Source organism: Dipodomys spectabilis, unplaced genomic scaffold (genome assembly GCF_019054845.1).
Source record: "Dipodomys spectabilis isolate Male_0828 unplaced genomic scaffold, ASM1905484v1 ptg000069l, whole genome shotgun sequence".
Taxonomy (NCBI): Eukaryota; Metazoa; Chordata; class Mammalia; order Rodentia; family Heteromyidae; genus Dipodomys; species Dipodomys spectabilis.
The window spans coordinates 1,986,179-2,006,409 of NW_024870746.1; the positions used below are offsets into that span (position 1 = coordinate 1,986,179).

General features: G+C 46.6%; 2 protein-coding genes across 2 annotated transcripts in view; both read right to left on the reverse strand.

Moving 5' to 3' along the window:
* Positions 1-2,085: 2,085 nt before the first annotated feature.
* Casq1 (calsequestrin 1) lies at positions 2,086-12,461 on the reverse strand. The gene is made up of 11 exons (XM_042681933.1): positions 11,861-12,461; positions 10,002-10,086; positions 9,129-9,229; positions 8,196-8,307; positions 7,513-7,586; positions 7,050-7,180; positions 5,742-5,787; positions 5,226-5,280; positions 4,908-5,008; positions 4,120-4,194; positions 2,086-2,716 (listed from the first exon to the last, which is right to left on the reverse strand). Exons 1-11 carry the CDS (start codon positions 12,137-12,139, stop codon positions 2,549-2,551), a joined length of 1,227 nt encoding a protein of 408 aa, XP_042537867.1. The 5' UTR covers positions 12,140-12,461; the 3' UTR covers positions 2,086-2,548.
* A 3,360-nt stretch (positions 12,462-15,821) lies between these two features.
* The window catches only part of Atp1a4 (ATPase Na+/K+ transporting subunit alpha 4), a 39,557-nt gene continuing 35,147 nt past the window's right edge, over positions 15,822-20,231 (reverse strand). Inside the window, exons 19-22 of the mRNA XM_042681459.1 lie at positions 19,483-19,613; positions 19,234-19,335; positions 16,347-16,438; positions 15,822-16,102 (exon numbers count right to left, since the gene is read on the reverse strand). Coding sequence (XP_042537393.1) covers positions 16,074-16,102; positions 16,347-16,438; positions 19,234-19,335; positions 19,483-19,613 — 354 coding nt within the window. The 3' untranslated portion in view covers positions 15,822-16,073. The remainder of the gene's footprint in view (positions 16,103-16,346; positions 16,439-19,233; positions 19,336-19,482; positions 19,614-20,231) is intronic.

Here is a 20,231-nt window from a genome sequence, read left to right on the forward strand (position 1 = left end):
GCTTCATGAAAACTATGATGTTGGGCCAGGCATGGAAGCAGTCAAGAACATCACAACTTGGAGGAAGTCTGACTACATATCAAGAGGCTTGCTAGATAAGAACCTGTCTCCAAATAAACAAGCCAGAAACTAGCCAGGCACTGGTGACTCACACTGTAATCCTAGCTATTTAGGAGGCTGAGATCTGAGGATTGAGGTTCAAAGCCAGCCTGTGCAGGAAACTCTGTGAGACTCTTTTTTTTTTTTTTTTTTGGGTCCAGTCATGGGGCCTGAACTCTGGGCCTGGACACTGTTCCTCAGCTCTTCAGCTCAAGGCTAGCGCTCTACTACTTGAGTCACAGCGCCACTTCCGGCTTTTTTCTTTTTGCTTTATGTGGTGCTGAGGAATTGAACCCAGGGCTTCATGCATGCAAGGCAAGCGCTCTACCACTGAGGCACCTTCCCAGCCCCTCTGTGAGACTCTTATCTCCAATAAACTACTCAAAAAAGCTGGAAGTGATGTTGCAGCTCAAGTGCCCAGGACTGGCAAAACAAAACAAAAACAAAACTCAAGTAAACAAACCCACTATAATAGCTGACATTTTTAGCCTGTTCAACAGTTTTTCCTTCCCTGCCTAACTCCTTTATGCATACCCAAGCCTGGGCCTGTAATGGAATGTGTGTAGGTCTTTCCTGCAAACAATTCCAATAGCCCATGTGTGGTTGATTTCTCGTTGTAAGTCAATGCCTTTTCTCCATTCTACCCCATAGACCCACATTCTCCCAACTTCATTCTTATTATTATAAGAATATATATTCTTGGGGCTGGGAAGTTGGCTCAGTGGTAGAGCGCTTGCCTTGCATGCCTGAGGCCCTGGGTTCAATTCCTCAGCACCACGTAAGCAAAATGAAAAAAGCCGGAAGTGGCGCTGTGGCTCAAGTGGTAGAGCTCTAGCCTTGAGTTGAAGAGCTGAGGGACAGTGCCCAGGCCCAGAGTTCAGGCCCCACGACCGGACCCAAAAAAAAAAAAAAAAAAGAATATATATTCTTATTATTATAACCATCTCTGATTCCTCACCTCTATGCTCACCATCATCTTCCTCCCTCATGTTCTTCAATACAATATGAAATTGTTTTCTTCTTTACCAACTCATGGGTTAACTTCAAACATCTCTATTCCCATTAGGCTTATCCACAACCTCACAAACACAATTTTGAGTTTCTCCTCATCACTCTGCTCTCTGTAACCCTACTAAGACAAACACACTCTACCATTTTAGGGGACTTTTCTGAAATATCTCCTTCCCAACTCTTCTGCCTCTAATCAAATCCAATTATTTAACTGAAGGTTTAGTAAAGGCCTACTTCCATTGCAAAGTCATCAAGCCCACTCCGATCCTTCTCTTCTGAGTCCATTTCTAGATTTCATTTGTTCCTTCTTTTAGCAAACATTAATGACAACTTTTTAGGTGCCTAGCCTTGTAGAAATGAAGAGAACACTTGGGTTCCTGTCCTTAAGGTGTTGTTGAGTGGGGAATGCACACATATAACTGAAGAACTATAACAGAATGTGTTGAGTATTAGAATGGAGGTCTACATAGAAGAGGCAATGGGAACCTAGAGGAGGGGACTCTAGGAAGGACAACATCTGGGAATGCATCACTGTAAAGAATCATTGAGATTCTTTGTGATAGCCAAAGAAGAGCTTGTAGGGAGGGTATAATCCAGTAGCACATAATCACTTAATTACATATTGCTTTGTATTTTTCTTCAATTGTTTAGTTGTGCTTATCTTAACTTCTCAGTGAAACTAATCAGCTCAAGAGTAGGGACAGGCCTGGCACTCTCTGTTCTCCCTGAGCCCAACAGCAGCACTGGACAAACACCATGTGTTCAGAAAAGGCTTGTTGACTTGAAGCTGATAAATAATCCAGGCTTTTCTGGAGAGAACCCTTCCCCCCCCCCCCCCCCCCCTCCTATCACACACACAGTCCCCTAGCTCATTCCTAACAAGGCATCCACACTTAAATCTCCCATCCTGTGACCACCTCCCCCTGCCACAAGGGTGAGAATTCATCAACAGACACTTGCTCATTCTGTCCCAGATCTCTTTATTGAGGCCTTGCATTTGACCCAAATACATTAACAAGAGATGGCTGAGATACAGCCCCACAGTACCTCCCTTCCTCCTGGCCAGAGACAAGACAGAAGGATGCAGGATTTGAGAGAATGAGGAGAGACTGTAAGCCTCGATGGAAGGAACAAGAGAGATGGGACCCCTAGATAATGGCAAGAGGAAAGATGAAAGAATGTGAGGAGCGATGAGAGAAAAAATAGATACAAGTAAGTTAGGGAATAAGAAACAGAAGTCAGATGAGAGAGTTGAGCTGGTATCTAAAAAGAAATAGCTCCTTTCCTCATCAGTTGAGGGGAACCAGGATATCAGCACCCAAAATACAGACCAACTGGCCTTATGGCAGAGAATGACCTAGTGTCCCTGGAAGAGCACAAAGAAGGTAGGAGATATAGAAAGAGAGCAGGTGGGGCTGGGAAATAGTTGTCAGAGCAACTAGTCGTCATCATCATCATCATCATCATTGTCGTCGTCATCATCATCATCATCATCATCATCCTCTGTGTTGATCTCACCCTCCAGCACATCCTCCAGCCAGTCCTCCAGCTCCTCAGCAGAAGGTAGGTCCTCTTCATCGTCCATCTCCATCCATATGCTATCCGCCTAGGAGATGGCACAGGCAGGAGATGGAAGCTAAGTTCAGTGCAGGTCTTTAGACTGTCTTCCCACTCTGTCTCCCTCCTTTCATCTTTCAGTGAGTGGCCATAGAAAGCGCTTAGGTGATAATCTAGCTTAGAACAGTAATATATGAAAGTGGAAAGTTGGATTGGCCAAAGGTGTTCCTTCCATCTTTTTCTTGCACTTTTGCCATAAAAAGCTTCCAAAAACTGAGGTCTCCATTATGTCCTTAGTGCAAAACCACTGGTGGAGCCGGGCACTGGTGGCTCACGCCTGTAATCTTAGCTACTCAGGAGACTGAGATCTGAGGATCATGGTTCAAAAAGCCAGCCCGGGCAGGAAAGTCCATGAGACTCTTATCTCCAATTAACCACTAGAAAATCAGAAGTGGCGCTGTGACTCAAGTGGTAGAGTGCTTGCCTTGAGTTAAAGAGTGCAGGGATAGCACCCAAGCCCAGAGTTCAAGCCCCACGACTGAAAAAAACAAAACAAAACAAAACAAAAACCACTGTGGCTCTTCATGGCCAATAGAATAATGTCACTGGTTTTCCAGTATCAGCTTCAGTGATTTCTAAGCTATGAAATCACAGAAAATGCTACTTGCCTATTGCCAAACATGATACTCATTTTTGGGCTTTTGATGTTTCCATCCTGCTTTTTCCTCAATTTGGAAATTACTTCCCTTAACTTCACTCATTAAAATACTTATCCATTGTCAAACTCCATTTTAATGCCACTTTCTCTTAAATGATTCTCTGATTCTCTCAAGCAGAAATCACTGATTTCTATGTCTTTTCAGAATTTTATTTGTATCTTATTATGCAGTTTATCAAATCTGCCTTGTAGTTAATGGAATACTTACCTATCCCTTAGTCTTAGACTTTTATGAATGCAAAGACTGTGGACTACTCAGTTTAACTAAACCACAGATTTGATGCACCTACTATGTGTGCATAAGATTTCCATCCTTGAATTGGTCAGTCAAGAGGGAGTTATGACTACGCTGTAAATCTATCTACCTGGCAAGCACAAGATCCTGATTTCAAATGCCAGTACCAAAAGAAAAAAAATTCTCAAAAGTCTACTGGAGGAGATAGACAGAATAGATAATGTTGTCATACTCCCAATGCCAGGTGAGCTCCAAGAATACCATGGAAGAGACAATTTCAATGAAGACTCCATAGAGGATTATAATGAATGATGGAGGCATGTTCACATTATGCATTGCCCCTCCCCCAGGCTAATTAGTCTAGCCACTAGACTGAGCATGTCTGCTTGGTTTTGTTTTTGTTTTCTGGAAAGCACTCAATTCCTACTTAGTAGAGGGGAGGAGAGATGGAGAAAAAAGTAAAGTAATGGTCAACCCAGGATGAAGGAAGGAAACTCACATCAGTAACATTGACGACTCCTATTTGTGGGGCTGACAAGTCGATGTCAAATGTCTTCTCCCAGTATGGAACCAGCTGTAAAGAGATCCAAATATGGCAGCTTAATGGAGTTTAGAAATACCCAAGTCTACTGGGGTGAGGGTAAGCCCAGCTATAGAGCAGATAGCATGAACTAGCAATGGATGGGGGAACAGTAAAGCCAGAAGGCCCTGGGTAGCACTGGTCTGTAAAAGAGTGGGAATCCCAGAGGAAATGTACCAAAAGCTCCTCCTTTCTAGGAAAAGTAGATTTAAAAAACTCCCTATTGTGTTTTTGAATCCACTATTGCATTGACCTTGTGACTTTGGGCAAATCATTCTCTTTGGCCCTCAGTTTCTGTATCTCTCACATGAGGTAATCACCAACATTCCTCTCATTTTTGTTGGCTTATTCACCTGAGATAGAAATCATCCTGAGACATGGAATCTACCTTGAACCTATGAATGAGTGTTTATACTCGTGTGCAGGGTTATTGCGCCCAACTGCTCAGCAGAGTGCTATTTCTCTCTAGGATCCAGCCCTGGCACTCAGACTACCTGCCCAACCTCTGCTCTGACAGATGTGTGTTAGGTTCCAGTGACTCATTTCCCATCTTCATTCCCTTCCATGCTCACAGTACCCTTGAGTATGCAACAGGCATACTCCCCAGCTCAGAGATGGAGAGCATGACTGAAACAAAGCCCTTGATCAAAAGGTGCCATAGTCTAAGGCTCTGAGTCAGGGTAGTAGTGCCTGAGCAGGCCTCTTACCAGGGGGAAGTCATCAGGGTCAATCCAGATGATGCTCAGATCAGGGTTTTCAGTGTTATCTTGGGCCACAGACTTGAGAGTCTCTAAGAACTCATAACCATCTTGGAAGGAACCGAAATGAGAAGTATGAGATGGCAGGAAAGGGACACAGGAACTGGGAGTTCAGGTATCATTCCTAGCCTCCTACAGCTCCACGTGTCTAGCTCCAGGCTGCTTGCAAAGGCCTGGGGAATGCTTCCCATGTGAGGCCTACGCTCCAATCAACACCCATCCCACCCCCTGGCCTTCCTGCAGGCCAATCCAGTATCATTCTCTTACCAGGATCAGCTTCCTCTGCAAAGGCCACAATGTGGATTCCATCCAGATCATCCTCCTGTTGGGATAGGGGGTGGTGAGAGGAAAAGCTGGGTGATGACTCCTGTACTCCCCGAGGCTAGAGAACCCAGGCAAGCTCTAGATGTTCCTTGACCCTGAATTGTGTGAAAAGCCAGCTTTGGGACCAGGTATATTCTTCTGATGATGGCCCTTTGCCTAGTGACACTGTCCCTTTGAACTTCAGAACCCTATGCCTCCTCTGTGCATTCCTTTACCCCCGAGCTTGGGGCTTGGCCCTTTCCCCTCCATCTACCTGTGCCTATCTCCTGATTCCTGAAAGTTTTCAGAACAACAACAACAGGGAAAAAAAAAAAACCCAACACTTTCCTCTTCACTGCTCTTTCCCCTACCTTGCACTTCTCTTTCTACAGGTAGGTATGAAGGGCAGCTGGGAAGGCTGTTTCTAGGGCTTTAGCCGTTCTGTTCCCTGAGAGCCTGATCCTGGCCAGGAGCACTTACCCAGGTCTCATACATACTCTCAGGCTTCAGTTTCCTCAGGGTTGACCTAGAAGAGACAGAGGGTCCCTTACTCGGTGAATGAGAAGGATACCTCCCTATAACAGAGGGTCCCTGTAGCACAGGCTGCCTCTGGGTCAGACTCAGGCCATAGACAGCTTGTAGCCCTGAACAAAGCCATCTGGCAAAGCCTAAGCTCTGGGCACCAGGCCCAGATCATTACATGGTTTGAAAGCAGGGGGAAGGGGGCTGCAAGGGGGCTGAAGAAAGAGACCTTCTGGAGAAAGGTAAGAACTGGTGGTAATCAAATTACTTATTCATTGGCTTCTTTATCCACTCATTTGTTTAATAGAATTGAGGACTTGGGCTGGGGATGTAGTTCAGTGATAGAATGCTTGTCTCACCTGCGTAAGGCACTGAATTCAATCCCTAGCACTATAAAAAGAATAACAAATAAATAAATGGAAGGTCTGGTAGGTGCTAAGCCATGAGTTAGGTGCTGAGTAGACATTGCAGCAGGCAAACATGTTCCTTCCCTGTGAAGGGGACCATAATCTCCTGGGAGAGAGTAAGTAGTATTTATGCTGATGAGTGGGAGTTTCCAGTTGTGTAGTACGTGAAGGAAAGAGAATTACGTATGAGTATAGGGCAAGGTTTTCCTACCTCAGGACTACTGACATTTGGGTCTGGATAATTCTCTGTTGTGGAGAGATGCCTGTGCACTATATGGTATTTAGTGGTATCTCTGACCTCTAGCCACTAAATACTAACAGCACTACCCATAACCAAAAATGTCTGCAGACATTGCCAAATCTCCACTGAAGGGACAGAACCCTTTCCCTGCCTGCTCTTTTCTTCACTTCTGTTGAAAGATATTGGTATAATGTATGAGAAAGAGCACAGGGCAGTTCAGGGTTAAAAACTCAGCTCTGGTGCTTAATCTCAGTGGAAGCTCTTTCACTGTGATTGTTAAACAGGATTAAATACAACAATGGAGGTAGAAGGTACCTTACAACTCCTGGTCAGACCACAAACACTCACTGATCATTTGTTGACAGAGATTATTGAGGTCACAATCAGCATTGCAAGGAATTATCTACAGTTGCACAAGACCTTCTCTGTGTAGGTCATAGAGCTAAGTTCGTGTGTGTGTGTGTGTGTGTGTGTGTGTGTGTGTGTGTGTGTGTGTGTGTGTGTGTGTGTATGCATGCAAAACTTCTATGCCTGAAGAGCATTCACCTCCAGTAGAGACCAGCTTCCTGCTTAGCTGAGGTTTCCCGGTCTATCTCACAGACTTAACCCCATTCCCACCTCCTGTGCTCTTCCACAAAGTTGACAATTTCCTCTTCGCTGTTGGGTTTGTCTGGGATGGTCACAGGCTCATCCATGAAGGCCTCATAGAAATCAATCTCATTCATCTTCAAGGTCAATTTCTTTGCCACCTTTGGGGAAGGGGATGAAAAGAAGAGGAGTGGGAGGTGCAGGGTCATAGTGAGAAGCAGTATTGTGAAGGAACACATATTAGAAAGGGAATCAAAGAAGCTGGGTCTTTGTCACTGCCACTTTGTCAATGGATGAGTGTCTTCTCTGAATTTCATTTAAAATTTCATTGAAAGTGGGTTAAATATTCTAAATCTATGGGGCAGAGGGCTGAGTTTGGGGTGGAGAGTGCCAGCATATGAGATAAGACCAGGTTCCCATCCATTCTGGCTGAGGAAGCTGGAGGGCAACTTAGGGGTAAAGGAAGACCCAACATGCCCACGTGAAGGAGCACCTTGCTGTCGAAGGTGGCAAAGAAGGGGATGTAGGGATGGAATTCTTCAGCTGCATCCTCATAGGCTTTGTAATCTGAGGAAGGAAAGTACAGTCAGTCTCTGGAGAATCAAGGTCTACCAGCCATCCATCCCCTTGCTTTGGCCCAGGTCTTTGGTATGTAAAGTTGATGCTGGGAGACCCACCCACCCCATCTAGTCCTTTGAGAGAGGTAAAATACAGCAGGGCTATATTGGGGGGAGGTGGAATGGTGGAAATGCTTGTATGTGGAAACCCCCTCCTCCAGAGTGCAGGGTGGTTAGAACACACGTTGGAGCTGATTATTCAAGAGGAAGAGGGGAGCTGGGCACTGGTGGCTCATGCTCATAATCCTAGCTACTCAGGAGGCTGAGATCTGAGGACTGTGGTTTGAAGCCAGCCCAGGCAAGAAAGTGAGACTCTTATCTCCAGTTAACCACCAGAAAACTGGAAATGGTGCTGTGGCTCAAGTGGTAGAGCGCTCGCCTTGAGCTGAAGAGCTGAGGGACAGCACCCAGGCCCAGAGTTCAAGCCCCATGACCGACAAAAAAAAAAAAAAGACGGAGAAGGGCAAGGAGTGAGGAATAGATGCTGCTGGAGTAAGGAGGCAAGGCAGGTGAGATGGGGGTTCAGGGAAGGGAAGAGTAGAGGTTGAAGGTTACCCACGCTCTGAGTCTTTGCTCTTGAAGTAGCCAATAAGTTTGATCTCATCTTCAATATTCTCAAATGCCTGCAGCTCTCGTTCACCCTCAATCAATTCCACAGGGTCCTCTAGGACCTGGAAGAAGAGACATTGAAGAAGAATGTTTACGTCCTTACTGGCAGAACTTGGAGTGGGATCTCTAGGGAGAAGGGGCTACATAATAGTATGTTGTGTGTGTGTGTATGTGTTGTATAGTTTGTAGGATGTGTGCATTGTATGTTTTATATCTGGTATGTTGAGCATAAGTACATAATACATGTTGTGTGGTGATTATGATGCATGTAATACATTGTGTGTGCTATGTATTGTATAAAGCATGTAGTTTTGTTGTGGCATATATATGGTAGGTGATGGGTGGCATGTGTGTGTGATCAAAGCATGTTGGGTATGTTTGATGTACTTATATGATATATTGCATGTGATATGCGTGTGTGGTCATGTGATATACATGTGCTGTGATATGTTATATACTTCAAGTATTGCATGTACACATGATATATGATATAAGTATGGTGTTGGATCATTTATGGTAGGTATATGTGTGCTCTGTGCATATAAAGTGGTGTTTTTTATGTTATAGGCATGTTTATGTGGTTGTTTTATGTGTGGAGAGTGTGTTGTATATATTGTGTCTGATGTGTGATTGCATGATATGCATATTACATTGTATTGCATTGTATTGTGTGACATGTGCTACATGTATGTTATATGTGTTATGGACATGCTCTTTATCATATGTAGTACAAGCATGGTGTGTCCAGTATGTACGGTGCATGTGTTGTATGTTAGGTATGTGTAGTGTATATGCATGTGTGTATATGGAGAAGGTGATAGGGTTGGGGTTAGTAGTAGTAAAAAAGAGGAAGCAGAATATAAAAACAAGGTAGAATCCTCACATCAAGCAGAAATTCCACCAGGGTGTCTGCAGAAAATTCTCCATCATATTCAATGACTTCATCTCCCTTGAACACATAAACGCTGTCCTCTTCAGTTAGACCTGGGCCGAGGGTGAAAGGTGAGCCACAGTTCCAAACTTCCAGAGTCAGAAGTCCAAATCCTGGGTTCCAGCTCACCGGATAATCCCACTGGACTCGCCCTAACCTACCCACCTCCACCATCCTGAACTGCTACACCCTGGATGTGCATGTCCCTGCATTTAGCCCAGGAGGCTAACCTTGTTTTAGAGAGTTCTAGGGAAAAGTGAAGTGCGAGGATCAGGTAGGGTGTAGGGAAGACATAGAAATACACAGATTCTAGCAATATTGCTTCCTTTCCCTGCCAGCCGTAACTAGAGATAAATATTCCTGCTATCTTCCCTGGAGATTCCAGTAGCTGGAATTCTCTGTCCTGCCCTTCAACTGGTGATTGCTGACCAGATGACTTCATTTAACCATCCCCTCCCCTCCCCCATCCACATCCGGAGTCTGGCTTTGAGCCAGTGCTGCCTCCTGGTGGCTGCATGCAGAAACAACCAGCTAAAGCTGTGGAGGGGGAGGGTTTGGAGGAGGAGTTGGAAGCCTGCTCTCCAGCCCAGCCTGTCTTCTCCCTTCCTTCCAAGCCATTTCTAAGCAAGGAAAAAGACTATCCCCTACCTCATACTAGGATCTGAGCTTGAGTCTTTATAAGGTTCTGCAGCCATTATCTTCTCAATCTCAGTATTTTCAATTCCTCCTTTCAGTGGAAGAGCTCCCAAGCCCAGGGCCTCCACAGAAGCCTCTTCAGACCTGCATTCCCTTCCCCTTCCTGAAACTTTCTCCCCCCTTCCTTACCTAGTTTCTTGGCCACAGCTGCATCCTTCTCAGAGTCCACCAGCCCAAAACCAACACCCTTGTCTTCTAGGACTTGGGCTGCTAACTGGAAGTAGGATTAGAGTTAAAATTAGCCTTTGCAATTCTTATTAACCCCCCTCCCCAATCTCATGCTTTCATGTTGGGTCATCTGAGGTGCAGGAGGGCCCGGGTTGCTCTACACAACTCTATGCTTTCTGTCTTTGGCTCAACTTTTTACTTGTTTTAGAATCTAGGGATTTGAACTAGGCAGGTTACCCCTTGAGCCATAGTCCTAGTCCTTGGCTTGGCTTTTGTTTGAAGTTCATGAGTAATGCTCATTTGCAACTGTGCTCATGATCAGTTTCGGGGCACCAGACTGAATACTTCCTAGCTCCTGAGGGTACTAAGTAGTCTGGGTTCAGAGGCACTGAAGGTCCCTTTCCTCCTGAAGGGGTGGGCCTTGCCTTCATCCTGATCAAAGGCCCAGATGAGTGTGGGGGTGATGTTAAAAATCTCTGGAGCCTTCCAGTGACTCCAACACAAGTTTTGGAGGGTGGTAGTAGAGAAGAGTTTGGCCATACTGCTGAGAAATGGGGAAGGTCAGAGAGTGGGAAATAGAGATAATCATTATCACCTTTGGGAGCGGAGAGAGAGGAGAGAGGGGGAAGAGAGAGAGAGAGATGCAGGTAGCTGAACCTAGCCTGCTCTGGCTCTCCAGTGGCACTCTGTCCAGTTCCCATAGCCCTATCACACATACTTCAGCCAGTGCTGAGGCTTCACTATCATGTGGAAGGTCCCTGACCCCCCAAGCTTCCCAGGGCAGCACTCAGCTGGTTCCCTGTGCTGTGGGAATTACCCCACCCAATACTCAGGTGCCGGGATTCTTCCGTGGATGGAAAGGGAGGTGGTAGCAGGTGAATGGTTGAGGCTACCAAGCAGTCAGGATAAAAATACATGGCTCATTAATCAGATGGCTGTTCCAGCACTCAGTGGGGATACACAGAGCTGAGCACCTTTGGTCTTGATAGCTTATCGCCAAATGCACCAAGCTCTGGACAAGCTGGGGCCTTTCTGTACCACCAAGCAGAGAAGGGGCGGGAGAAATTCAGAAGAGGAAACTCAAACATGCCCCAGCTCCTACATGATATGTGACCATATCTTCCAACTCTAAGCTTTTCTTCTTCTTTCTCTTTTTATAATAACCTCTCTGCTTAGGCAGATAAAGGGTGAGGAGTGGAAGGAGGAAGCATTGTGAAATCTCCTTTATAAGAATTTTCCAATTAGGACATTGGCTTGATCCAGTGGGGACAGATGGGGGGACCTGGGGCAGGGAAAGGAAAAGAGAAAGAGGTGGTAGGCCAGTGGGAGGTATGGTGGTTTCTAGAAGACTTGTAAACATACAGCCGTCAAGAAGCCATGGGACTTATGATCAGCTTGGAGCTCTTTGGGGTGTAGCCTAAGGGTGTGGAGAGGGGCATGCCTGGCTAGGGGAGTATCTGGTGGGGTGAGGAAGAGCAATGCACAGGCCTGCCCTGAGTTTTCCCTTTGCTTCCCAAGTGCCTCCATTGCTGTCTCTCATCCTCTTCCTTGCCAAACCCTGTACCATTGCCTCCTACAACATGGCAGGGACCTCCCCCCCCAATAGCACCCGCCCCCTAAAGTTTTCTGTGATAGGATTTTGGGTCCCTGTGTCTGTTTCTCATCTGGCAAAGACCACAGGCCAATTACATTCTGTTGGTCAAGAGAGAGGTCCGACCATGCTCCTCTCCACCCCAGATCCCACCGTGAGCGCGCCACGTGGGGCTGTGTGACTCAGGTGAGCTCTCTAGGCCTGTGCCACACCACCCCCCACTACTCACCTCCAGGATTAGCTCTTCCATCTCAAATTGTCTCTGTGAGGCTTTGTCATCCTCAGGGGGTTCGTGGTAGAGGAGGGCCAGCACCTCATACTTCTTGAACACGTTCTTGTAGTTCTTTGCATTGACATTGATCACTCGGTCCACGCCGTCATACTCAGGGAAGTCCAGACCTTCCTCCCCCTGGACCCCTGACTTGGGCGCCCCTAGCACCAGCAGTAACAGCAGTGCCAATCTCAGCCTGGGCATTGCTCTGGCCCCCATCCTGGCTGTAGGGCTCATGGAGGTAGTAGGATCTGGGTCCGCTCTCCTGGTCCAGAGAAGATTAGCTGGGGTAGGGATGGGTCCTTAGGTACCAAATCCTGAATTAGGGGCTCTAGGTGGGGGGTGGGGTGGGGAGTGGCCCAGAGAAATGGACAGAGGACACTGCTGGGTCCTGGAGAAACTGCCTGACAGGGCCAAGAGAAAAGGGTCAGGAGGAGGAATAGGAGCAAGGGGCGGGGAGGGAACTGGAGCTGCCCCCTGAAATTGGCACCCCTCAGTCTCCACCTGGTCCTGTCTAAATATGTCTCTGTGGTTGGCAGGAGAGACAGATAACCTTCTGAGGCCAGGACAGCTCCGTGAGTGCTGGAATTCGCCTCCCTCTTACTCCTCTTCCCCAGGCTCCCAGATACTCCTTCCCTCCCCCTCCCCTAAGACCAAGGTTCCTCAGCTCCTGTCCCCCACGCAGGCCCAAGAGCTCATCACCATATTAAGAAAGGAAAAGAGAGGGGGGGGGGAGAGAGAGAGAGGGAGAGAGAGAGAGAGAGAAGCTGGATCTAAAAATAAGACAAGATGAGACCGAGGTAAGTAAAGCTGGGCTGGGGGAGGGGCGGGAGTAGAAGGGATCACTGGGGGTAGATGGAAGATAGTTTGAGAGAAGGAAATGCAGGTGCATAGGAGGCAGTATTCTGGTCCTAAGTTAATAATATAGGACAAAAGGGGGACAAATGTGGAATTGCCTCTGTACCCTAAACATCTGGGAATCTTCTATAGTTGGAGCCTATTTCCTTGATTCTATGGAAAAGCAAGGGGTGAGGGGGGGCGGCAGTTGAAGTGCAGTCCAGGCTACAGGAAAGAATCCCCCTGCAGTTCCCTTTAAAGAACCAGAACCAAGGATGAGATCATTCCTGAATAAAAGATGGAACTGAGTCCAAGACCAGAGACCTGGCCCAGCTCCAGCCAGTTTCCTTTACTTCACTCCACAGTCCTAACTGAGGAATGCAGGCGAAGGACAGAGCTGGCTCGGATCCCACCCTGCAGGGATGTGGATGTGGGGGTTTCTCTGCCCACCAGACCCACCATGAGAAGGGAAATGCTGCGGGCCTACAAACTCCGGCATATGCTCCATTCTCTACTCTGGTCCTATGGGATGTCATTTTCTAGGGCACCGTGGGAAGGGAGGATTCCCCAGGTTGCATGATTCCAAAGACAGCTAATAGCTACTATTTACTCCTCTGCCTTTGTCAAGACGAAGTATAAACAAGACAAAGGAATAAACACTGGGGGAAGGGACAATAACACATGGGAAACTTGATGTGCTGGGCCCTGTGCTCTACTTGAGGATGTTGATTAATTCTATACACAGATGTGACATGGAGCTGTTGTGTGGGGGTGAAGATTAAGGCCTGTAACTTCTGGATTCCAGTGAGTAAGCTGAGGTATGGTACCCAGAAAGGACCTATTTCATGGCTCACCAATGCCTTACTGTTCCTAGGTAAACTGTACAGGGAGACTCTAGATCAAAGTCAGACAACCCTACCCCTCTACCCTAGGGTATCTCTCGTTCTGAATGGATAATGTTTGTTTTACATCCAGTCAGGGACATGGAATCCTACTTGGATAACTTTTCCATGCTCCAATGAGGGCAGACCTCATACAGCTAAGTAAGAAGAGCCACAGAAAATCTCAAGAGCAGGGCAGGAATGGGTCCAAGAGGGACAGCTGTCATAGTATCAGGAGAGGCCAGGGCAAGCAAGCCCAAGCATGGCATGTTGTTGCTGAAGAGACCTCAGAATCCTGCCTCTTGCTCTTCCAGCAGAATGGCTGCCCTGCCAAAGCCCACTGCCAGAGCCAAGGTGGCTGGGAGTGATGGGTGGGCCTGCTCCAAGGCTGATGGCCCAGATGATCATTTGCCGATTCTTCATTTTTATAGCATTCTGGGGAAAGGGGAACCATTAGGACAGATATTGGAGCATTAGACCGGTTCCTCCACAAATCAGACCTTTTGTTCCTCTGAGAATGTGAGACGGGACTCCATAATAACCATGGCCACCTCCATCTCTCCATCCTCTTCTGCAGGGATCTTGTCTCTGGCCGTGGCATTCTGTCTCCTCTTCCACCCTTATCCTTTCCGATCCCCAGCCCTCCTCCCTATCTTACCCTTCTCACTCTGATGTTCTGCTCTCTTCTTTCTACTCAGTCCTCTTCTCTCTAGGCTCTTGGACTTAACACTGCCTCAGCCACTGGTATCAAATGACCCTGAGTTGGGGCCGTCTGTATTTTTAACCCACCAGACATCCATAGCTCCCTGTACTGAAACCTGAGGAGCTGGCCCCTCCTCTTCCCCTCCCCACCTCACTCACACACCTACTTGGCCCCTCCCTCCATCTTCTAGGGTCTAGTTCAGCCAAGTCAGCAGCCAGGGAGGACCCCACACTGCTACAGTCCTGTCCCCAGGAGACCTTGTGTTGGGAGAGGGAGGAGAATGGGAAGGAGAGAGACCTCTGAGGAGCCTGAGTGAGGGGAGAGAGCTGGCTATACTAGACAGTGGAATAGGCTCCTCTGCCAGCCCATGCCACTCATTCTCTAGACCCTTCCAAGGCCCTTTCTCTACCACTATCCTATTTTCTTTTTCTATTTGTTCTTTATATGTGTCTTGGACTAGCCCTTACTTTAAGACTGATCTGTAAACTAAGGGCACAGACTCAACAATCAGATAGACATTGATTTCCTCTTCTACAAAAGGACTGGAGAGGTGGGAATACATTGGTGTGAATTGGTTCTATGAATATAGCTCTTGGCCCAGTGCCAGTCATGGTGTACAGTCACTTAATACAAGTGTTTTGTTTCTGGCAACAGCTAACGATCTCCTTGTAGTATTCCTTAGCATTTCTCTTTTAGTAGTCTTTTGGACGGACTCAACTCTCTACTCTGAAAGATGCCTGAGAATGAACTGAATCACAATGCAGAGTGGAGGGACTCACCAAGTGGAAGTGAATGGGGGGGGGGGGAGGGAGGGTGTACAGAGGGGCTTGGGGAGAGACCTTGGAGAGGAGGGTGGGCAGGAGAGAAGCTCCTCTCTGGGCTTTCTCACTCATCAGAGACCAGACCAGCAGTGGGCCCTGGAGCCCAGAGTGTACGTCTAGCATGTGTTCAGACTCCATTTCAAGGCTAAACCCTAGAAGACAGGCTGAGGGATGAGGGTGAGACACCCTGACGACAGTGTTGGAGAGCAAGGGGACAGCGATCTGCCTCTGAGTTGGGACGTCCCCCTGTGTAACTGTCCCCAAGTCATGGAACCTCTTTGAATCTCAGGTTCTTCATCAGTGACACAACTCACAGCCTATCATCTAAACTGACTAAACAGCCAGACAACATGGAGGGCTCACCAAGCAGAAATGAGTTAGTGAGGTGGGGTCTAGATGAGTCAGCCCCTCCATTCCTGGGTATAGTGCTGTGGCCATCAGTATATGATCTGAGCTAGACTTTTGGGGGGCAATCATTTGTCATTTGCTCTCCGGGACAACTAGGTGTGATTTGAGATACTCTCAAGGGACAAGGATGGCTGCTTCTAATCTCCTCCCAGCTTTTTCTCTTCTCAGGGTTTCCCTTGAGACGAGAAGATGTAGAGAAGGAACTTTGCAGTAATCATTCCCCCTAAATCAGACGTGACACATCCAGCTAGGTGAGGCTGTTCCAAACATTTACCATCTAGACTGGCTGCTGGATTCCTTTGGACCATGCCCTTCCTTGATGAACTCCAACCTGATGCAGGCTGATCTTCCCCTCAACCCATCCCATCTCCTACCCATGATGCCTTCAGTCCAGCTCTAGAATTGCCTGTCTCTCACATCCAAGTTGGTCTAGTGTCTCTGTCCCAGCTTAGATGTTGTTGTTGTCATAGTCCTGGCTTTCATGACCCCTCATGTCATGTGGAGTGTGTCTTCTGCTGAGTTTAGTAGTATGTCTCCTTCTCTAGCCAGCCTGTGGAGAAGAAGAGACCAGTGTGAACTGGGAAAGAGAACTTTCAAGGGGAGCTCAGCAAAGGGTAGGTAAGGAGAAGGAGGAGGCCACATAGAGCATTGGAAGGGACAGGATGGCCCAGTGAAGAAGAAGAGGCCTAGGCAGAGGTATAGTAAAGTGAGGATGTGAGTCTGGAGGAACTAGGTGAATGGGTTGTTTGGGGGCTGCTGGCCATTCGGTCAGAGGAGGACCAGGGCAGCCTTACCACCAGGCTGTAGACGGATGATTAATCTTCTGGTTTCATCATAGAGGAAGATAATAATGCTGTAGGGCACAGCACAAAGCCACCAGTTTAACCTGTAGAGAACAAGAGTTGGTCAGTGTGGCTGAAGCTTACAGGGGCCAGGTAGGTATAGCAAACAGTGGATATGAACTAAATCTTTCTTTTGTGTGTTCCTCAGACTTGCTGGGTGTTGGGAGACAGGAAGGTGAATAAGATACAGTTGATCATTCCTTTAAAGGGGTTCAGAGCCTGGGAGATGAAGCATAAGACAGACATAAAAAGTCATGATAATGTGATGTTATCTTTAGAGTTATGTGCAGTGTTTATAATGATTGTCTACTGACTTTTGTAGAGTTGCCCTGGAAGAGCCTCATGTTTTCTGCATACTCTAGGCCTTGCATCTATGAATAGGATCAGCAGAGCGGGATGAGGCTCTCTCAGCCCCTAGACATCTAGTGTAGGGATATTCTGCCATGGGGAGGGGACTCACACACACACACACACACACACACACACACACACACACACACACACACACACACAATGTGTGCGTATACATGCACTCCTCCACATTACACAAATAGGACACTTTTTTCTTGCTTGAGCCTCTTCTATAATTAGAGACCTAGAGACCAACAAGACAGACTTGGGGAGGGGTTGAATTAGGAACATAGTTCTCTTGGGTCACTGAGAGAAGAGATGGTCAGATCCAATAACACTACTTTATAGAAATACAATGCAAGCCACACACGTATAACCAAAAGCTTTCTCATAGCCACGTTAAAAATCATTAAAAAGAAGTGAAATTAGTTTCAAGAATTTTGACACAATACAGCCAAAATATCATTTCTACATGTATATAATCAATATAAACTTAATGAATTCATTAGTTGAGAGAGATGGCGTCTAGGTATGTGCTCAGGCTAGCCTGAAATCTGTACCTTTCTGCCTCAACCTCTGCTGCCAACCAAGCACAAAATAAGCATTACAAGGATACAATATAAACATTATTCATAAAGTAGTTCATGTTTTTCTGGAGGTGTGGCTCAAGAAGTAAAGCAAACTCTAGCAATACAAAGCTCTGAGTTCAAAATCTCAGTACTGCCAAAAAAACAAAAAATGGAGACAGTTTACATTCGTATTTTTGTTCTATGACTTGTAAATCCATTGGATATCTTACACTGATGAAACCTCTCAACCCAGACACTACATTTTCTATAGTTAAAGGGAAATAGACTCCAAACAAGAGAATAAAATTCTATCTATCAGCTGGGTGCCAGTGGCTCATTCCTGAAATCCTAGCTACTTACAAGGCAAGATCTGAGTATAGCAGTTCAAAGCCAAGTTGGGCAGGAAAGTCTGTGAAACTTTTTTTTTTTAATTTATTTTTATTTTTTTTTGGGTCCAGTCATGGGGCCTGAACTCGGGCCTGGGCACTGTCCCTCAGCTCTTCAGCTCAAGGCGAGCGCTCTACCACTTGAGCCACAGCGCCACTTCCGGCTTTTTTCTTTTTGCTTATGTGGTGCTGAGGAATAGAACCCAGGGCCTCATGCATGCAAGGCAAGCGCTCTACCACTGAGCCACCTTCCCAGCCCTGTGAAACTCTTATCTCCAATTAACCACCAGAAAGCTGGAAGTGGTGCTGTGGCTTAAAGTAGTAGAGTGCTAGCTTTGAGTGAAAAAGCTCAGGGACAGCATCTATCTATCTATCTATCTATCTATCTATCTATCTATCTATCTATCTATCATCTATCTACCTACTTACCTACCTATCATCTATCAGAGGTTTGTCTTGATTGCCCAGGCTGGCTTTGGATTCCCAATTCTCTGCTTCAGCCTCCCAAGTAGCTGGGTTTACTGGCATGTTCCACTGTGGCTGCCTGAAGTTGTATTTAAGAGCCAAAATTTTAATGTGGCTTCAGTTTTTGACTTTAAATGAATTAACATAAAAAATTCAGTTTCTTAAGCTCACTAACCATATTTCAAGAGCCATATTTCAAGAGCTCAGTGGTCACATGTGGGTAGTGCTACCATATTGGACAGTCCAGGCCTAGGCCAGGGTTCTTTCTCTATGCACACCACAAATATAAGCCTTGATATGCAAGTAGTGTCTTGTTTGTGAGCATAGAAAGACATTTTTGCTTTATTCTCTGTACATTTTAAAATAAAAACATTCAAAAATATACTGATGTTAAAAGGAGCTGGACACCTGTGGCTTCTGCTTATAATCCTAGCTACTCAGTAGGCTGAGATTTGGGGATTAAGGTTTGAAGTCAGCCTGGGCAGGAAAGTCCATGAGATTCTTATCTCCAATTAATCAACAAAAAATACCAGAAGGGGATCTGTGGCTCAAGTGGCAGAGCACCAGTTGGGCAAAAAAGCTAAGCAAGAAAGCTAGGCTCTGAGTTCAAGCCCTGGGATTGATGTGTTTGCACACACATAATCCTGAAAATTGAACAAGACAATGAACTAGACAGCAGGAATTTCAGCATGCTCATTCCCATATATACCCATTAGAACATATTTATATAGATAGAACTAGCTAAGCATAGATTAAGCTATTTTTATGGCTATTTCAACTCTAAGCAATACCACATGTCATCATAAGAAAGATTTCACTAGATTGAACACTGGTAAGTCTGCTAAATTTGCATCCTTAGTGTCTTGTGATCATTGGCACCATCTCTTGATACTTCTTAGAGCACAGATGACTCTGTCCCCATGTCACTGAGTATAGGCCCATTTATCCAGGCAGCCCCTAGCTGGTGACAGGCTGGTTCCAACACAGGCTTCCTTCCACTTCCTTTCACATGCTTTCCTCATGCCTGTGCCCAGAGAGCTGCATCTCTGGGTCCCTTCCCTTACTCACTTGACTGGGTACATCCGCAGAGCCACGCTCATGCCTGGGGTATAGGACAGAAAAGCCGCCAGGAATGTCTCTTCCAGGAGCCCAAAAATTAGAACCTTGTTTCTGGAAAGAAACATTTATCAATGTGATGAAGGTGAGGAGGAAAAGGTCTGGGGGAAATGGCCTCTGTGTATGTGTGTGTGTTGGCCGGGAGGTGTGGGAGGGGGGCGAGAATGGGAAAGTGTTGGGGGCCATTGAATGGGTCCTTACTTCATGCCCTGCTGGAAGACTGAGTTGCGGCGAGTCTTGCAGATGATGAGGTCAGCCCACTGCACCACCACAATGCTGACAAAGAAGGCCGTGTGGCACGTGAACTCCACCACCTTCCGCTGCTCATAGGTCTGGGGAGGGCAGGCAGAGAGGCAGCGCAGTGGTCAGGGGGGTTTAGAAACACCCAGAGGCTTCTGGTCTGTTCTGCTTTCCAGGATCAGGAGGCTTGTTTGATCCTTCCTCTTTCTCTGCACTCACCACATATCTCAGCACTTCTGGGTTGTGCTATGATTTATCTGTGTGTTTTCCTTCCCTGAAAGTACCTCAAGAGCCCTGATCTGATCTTATTTATCTTTGTGTCCTCTCACCAGGCTTAGTTCAGCAAATGGCATGTAGTAGCATGGCTCAAAAGATATTTACTAAATTAGTAAGAAATGTGATATAGAAGAAGCAGAATCAGAGGTCTTAGGTTAGAGAGGAAGGTGGGACCAGAGAGCAATATGACCCCAAGTAAAAAGGAATGCCCCCAAAGAGTGGTCAGGCATCCTAGCTCATGCTTGTAATCCCAGCTACGTAGGAAATGGATATCAGGAGCTCAGCTTAAGACTAACCCAGGCAAAAAGCTAGCAAGACCTCCCCCATCTCAAGCAATAAGCCAGGCATGGTGGCTTAAGTTTATGGTCCCACCTATGTGGAAGGCACAAGTGGGAGGATCATGGTCCAGGGGAGCCTGGAAAAAATATGAGACC

Excerpts from the sequence above, each read along its gene's own strand:
- Casq1 (XM_042681933.1), bottom strand. The coding sequence starts at position 12,139 with ATGAGCCCTACAGCCAGGATGGGGGCCAGAGCAATGCCCAGGCTGAGA. Across the intron at positions 8,308-9,128 it reads TGGTGGAATTTCTGCTTGAT|GTCCTAGAGGACCCTGTGGA; the intron begins GTGAGGATTCTA and ends CTCTTCTTCCAG. Across the intron at positions 7,181-7,512 it reads TTGCCACCTTCGACAGCAAG|GTGGCAAAGAAATTGACCTT; the intron begins GTGCTCCTTCAC and ends CCTTCCCCAAAG.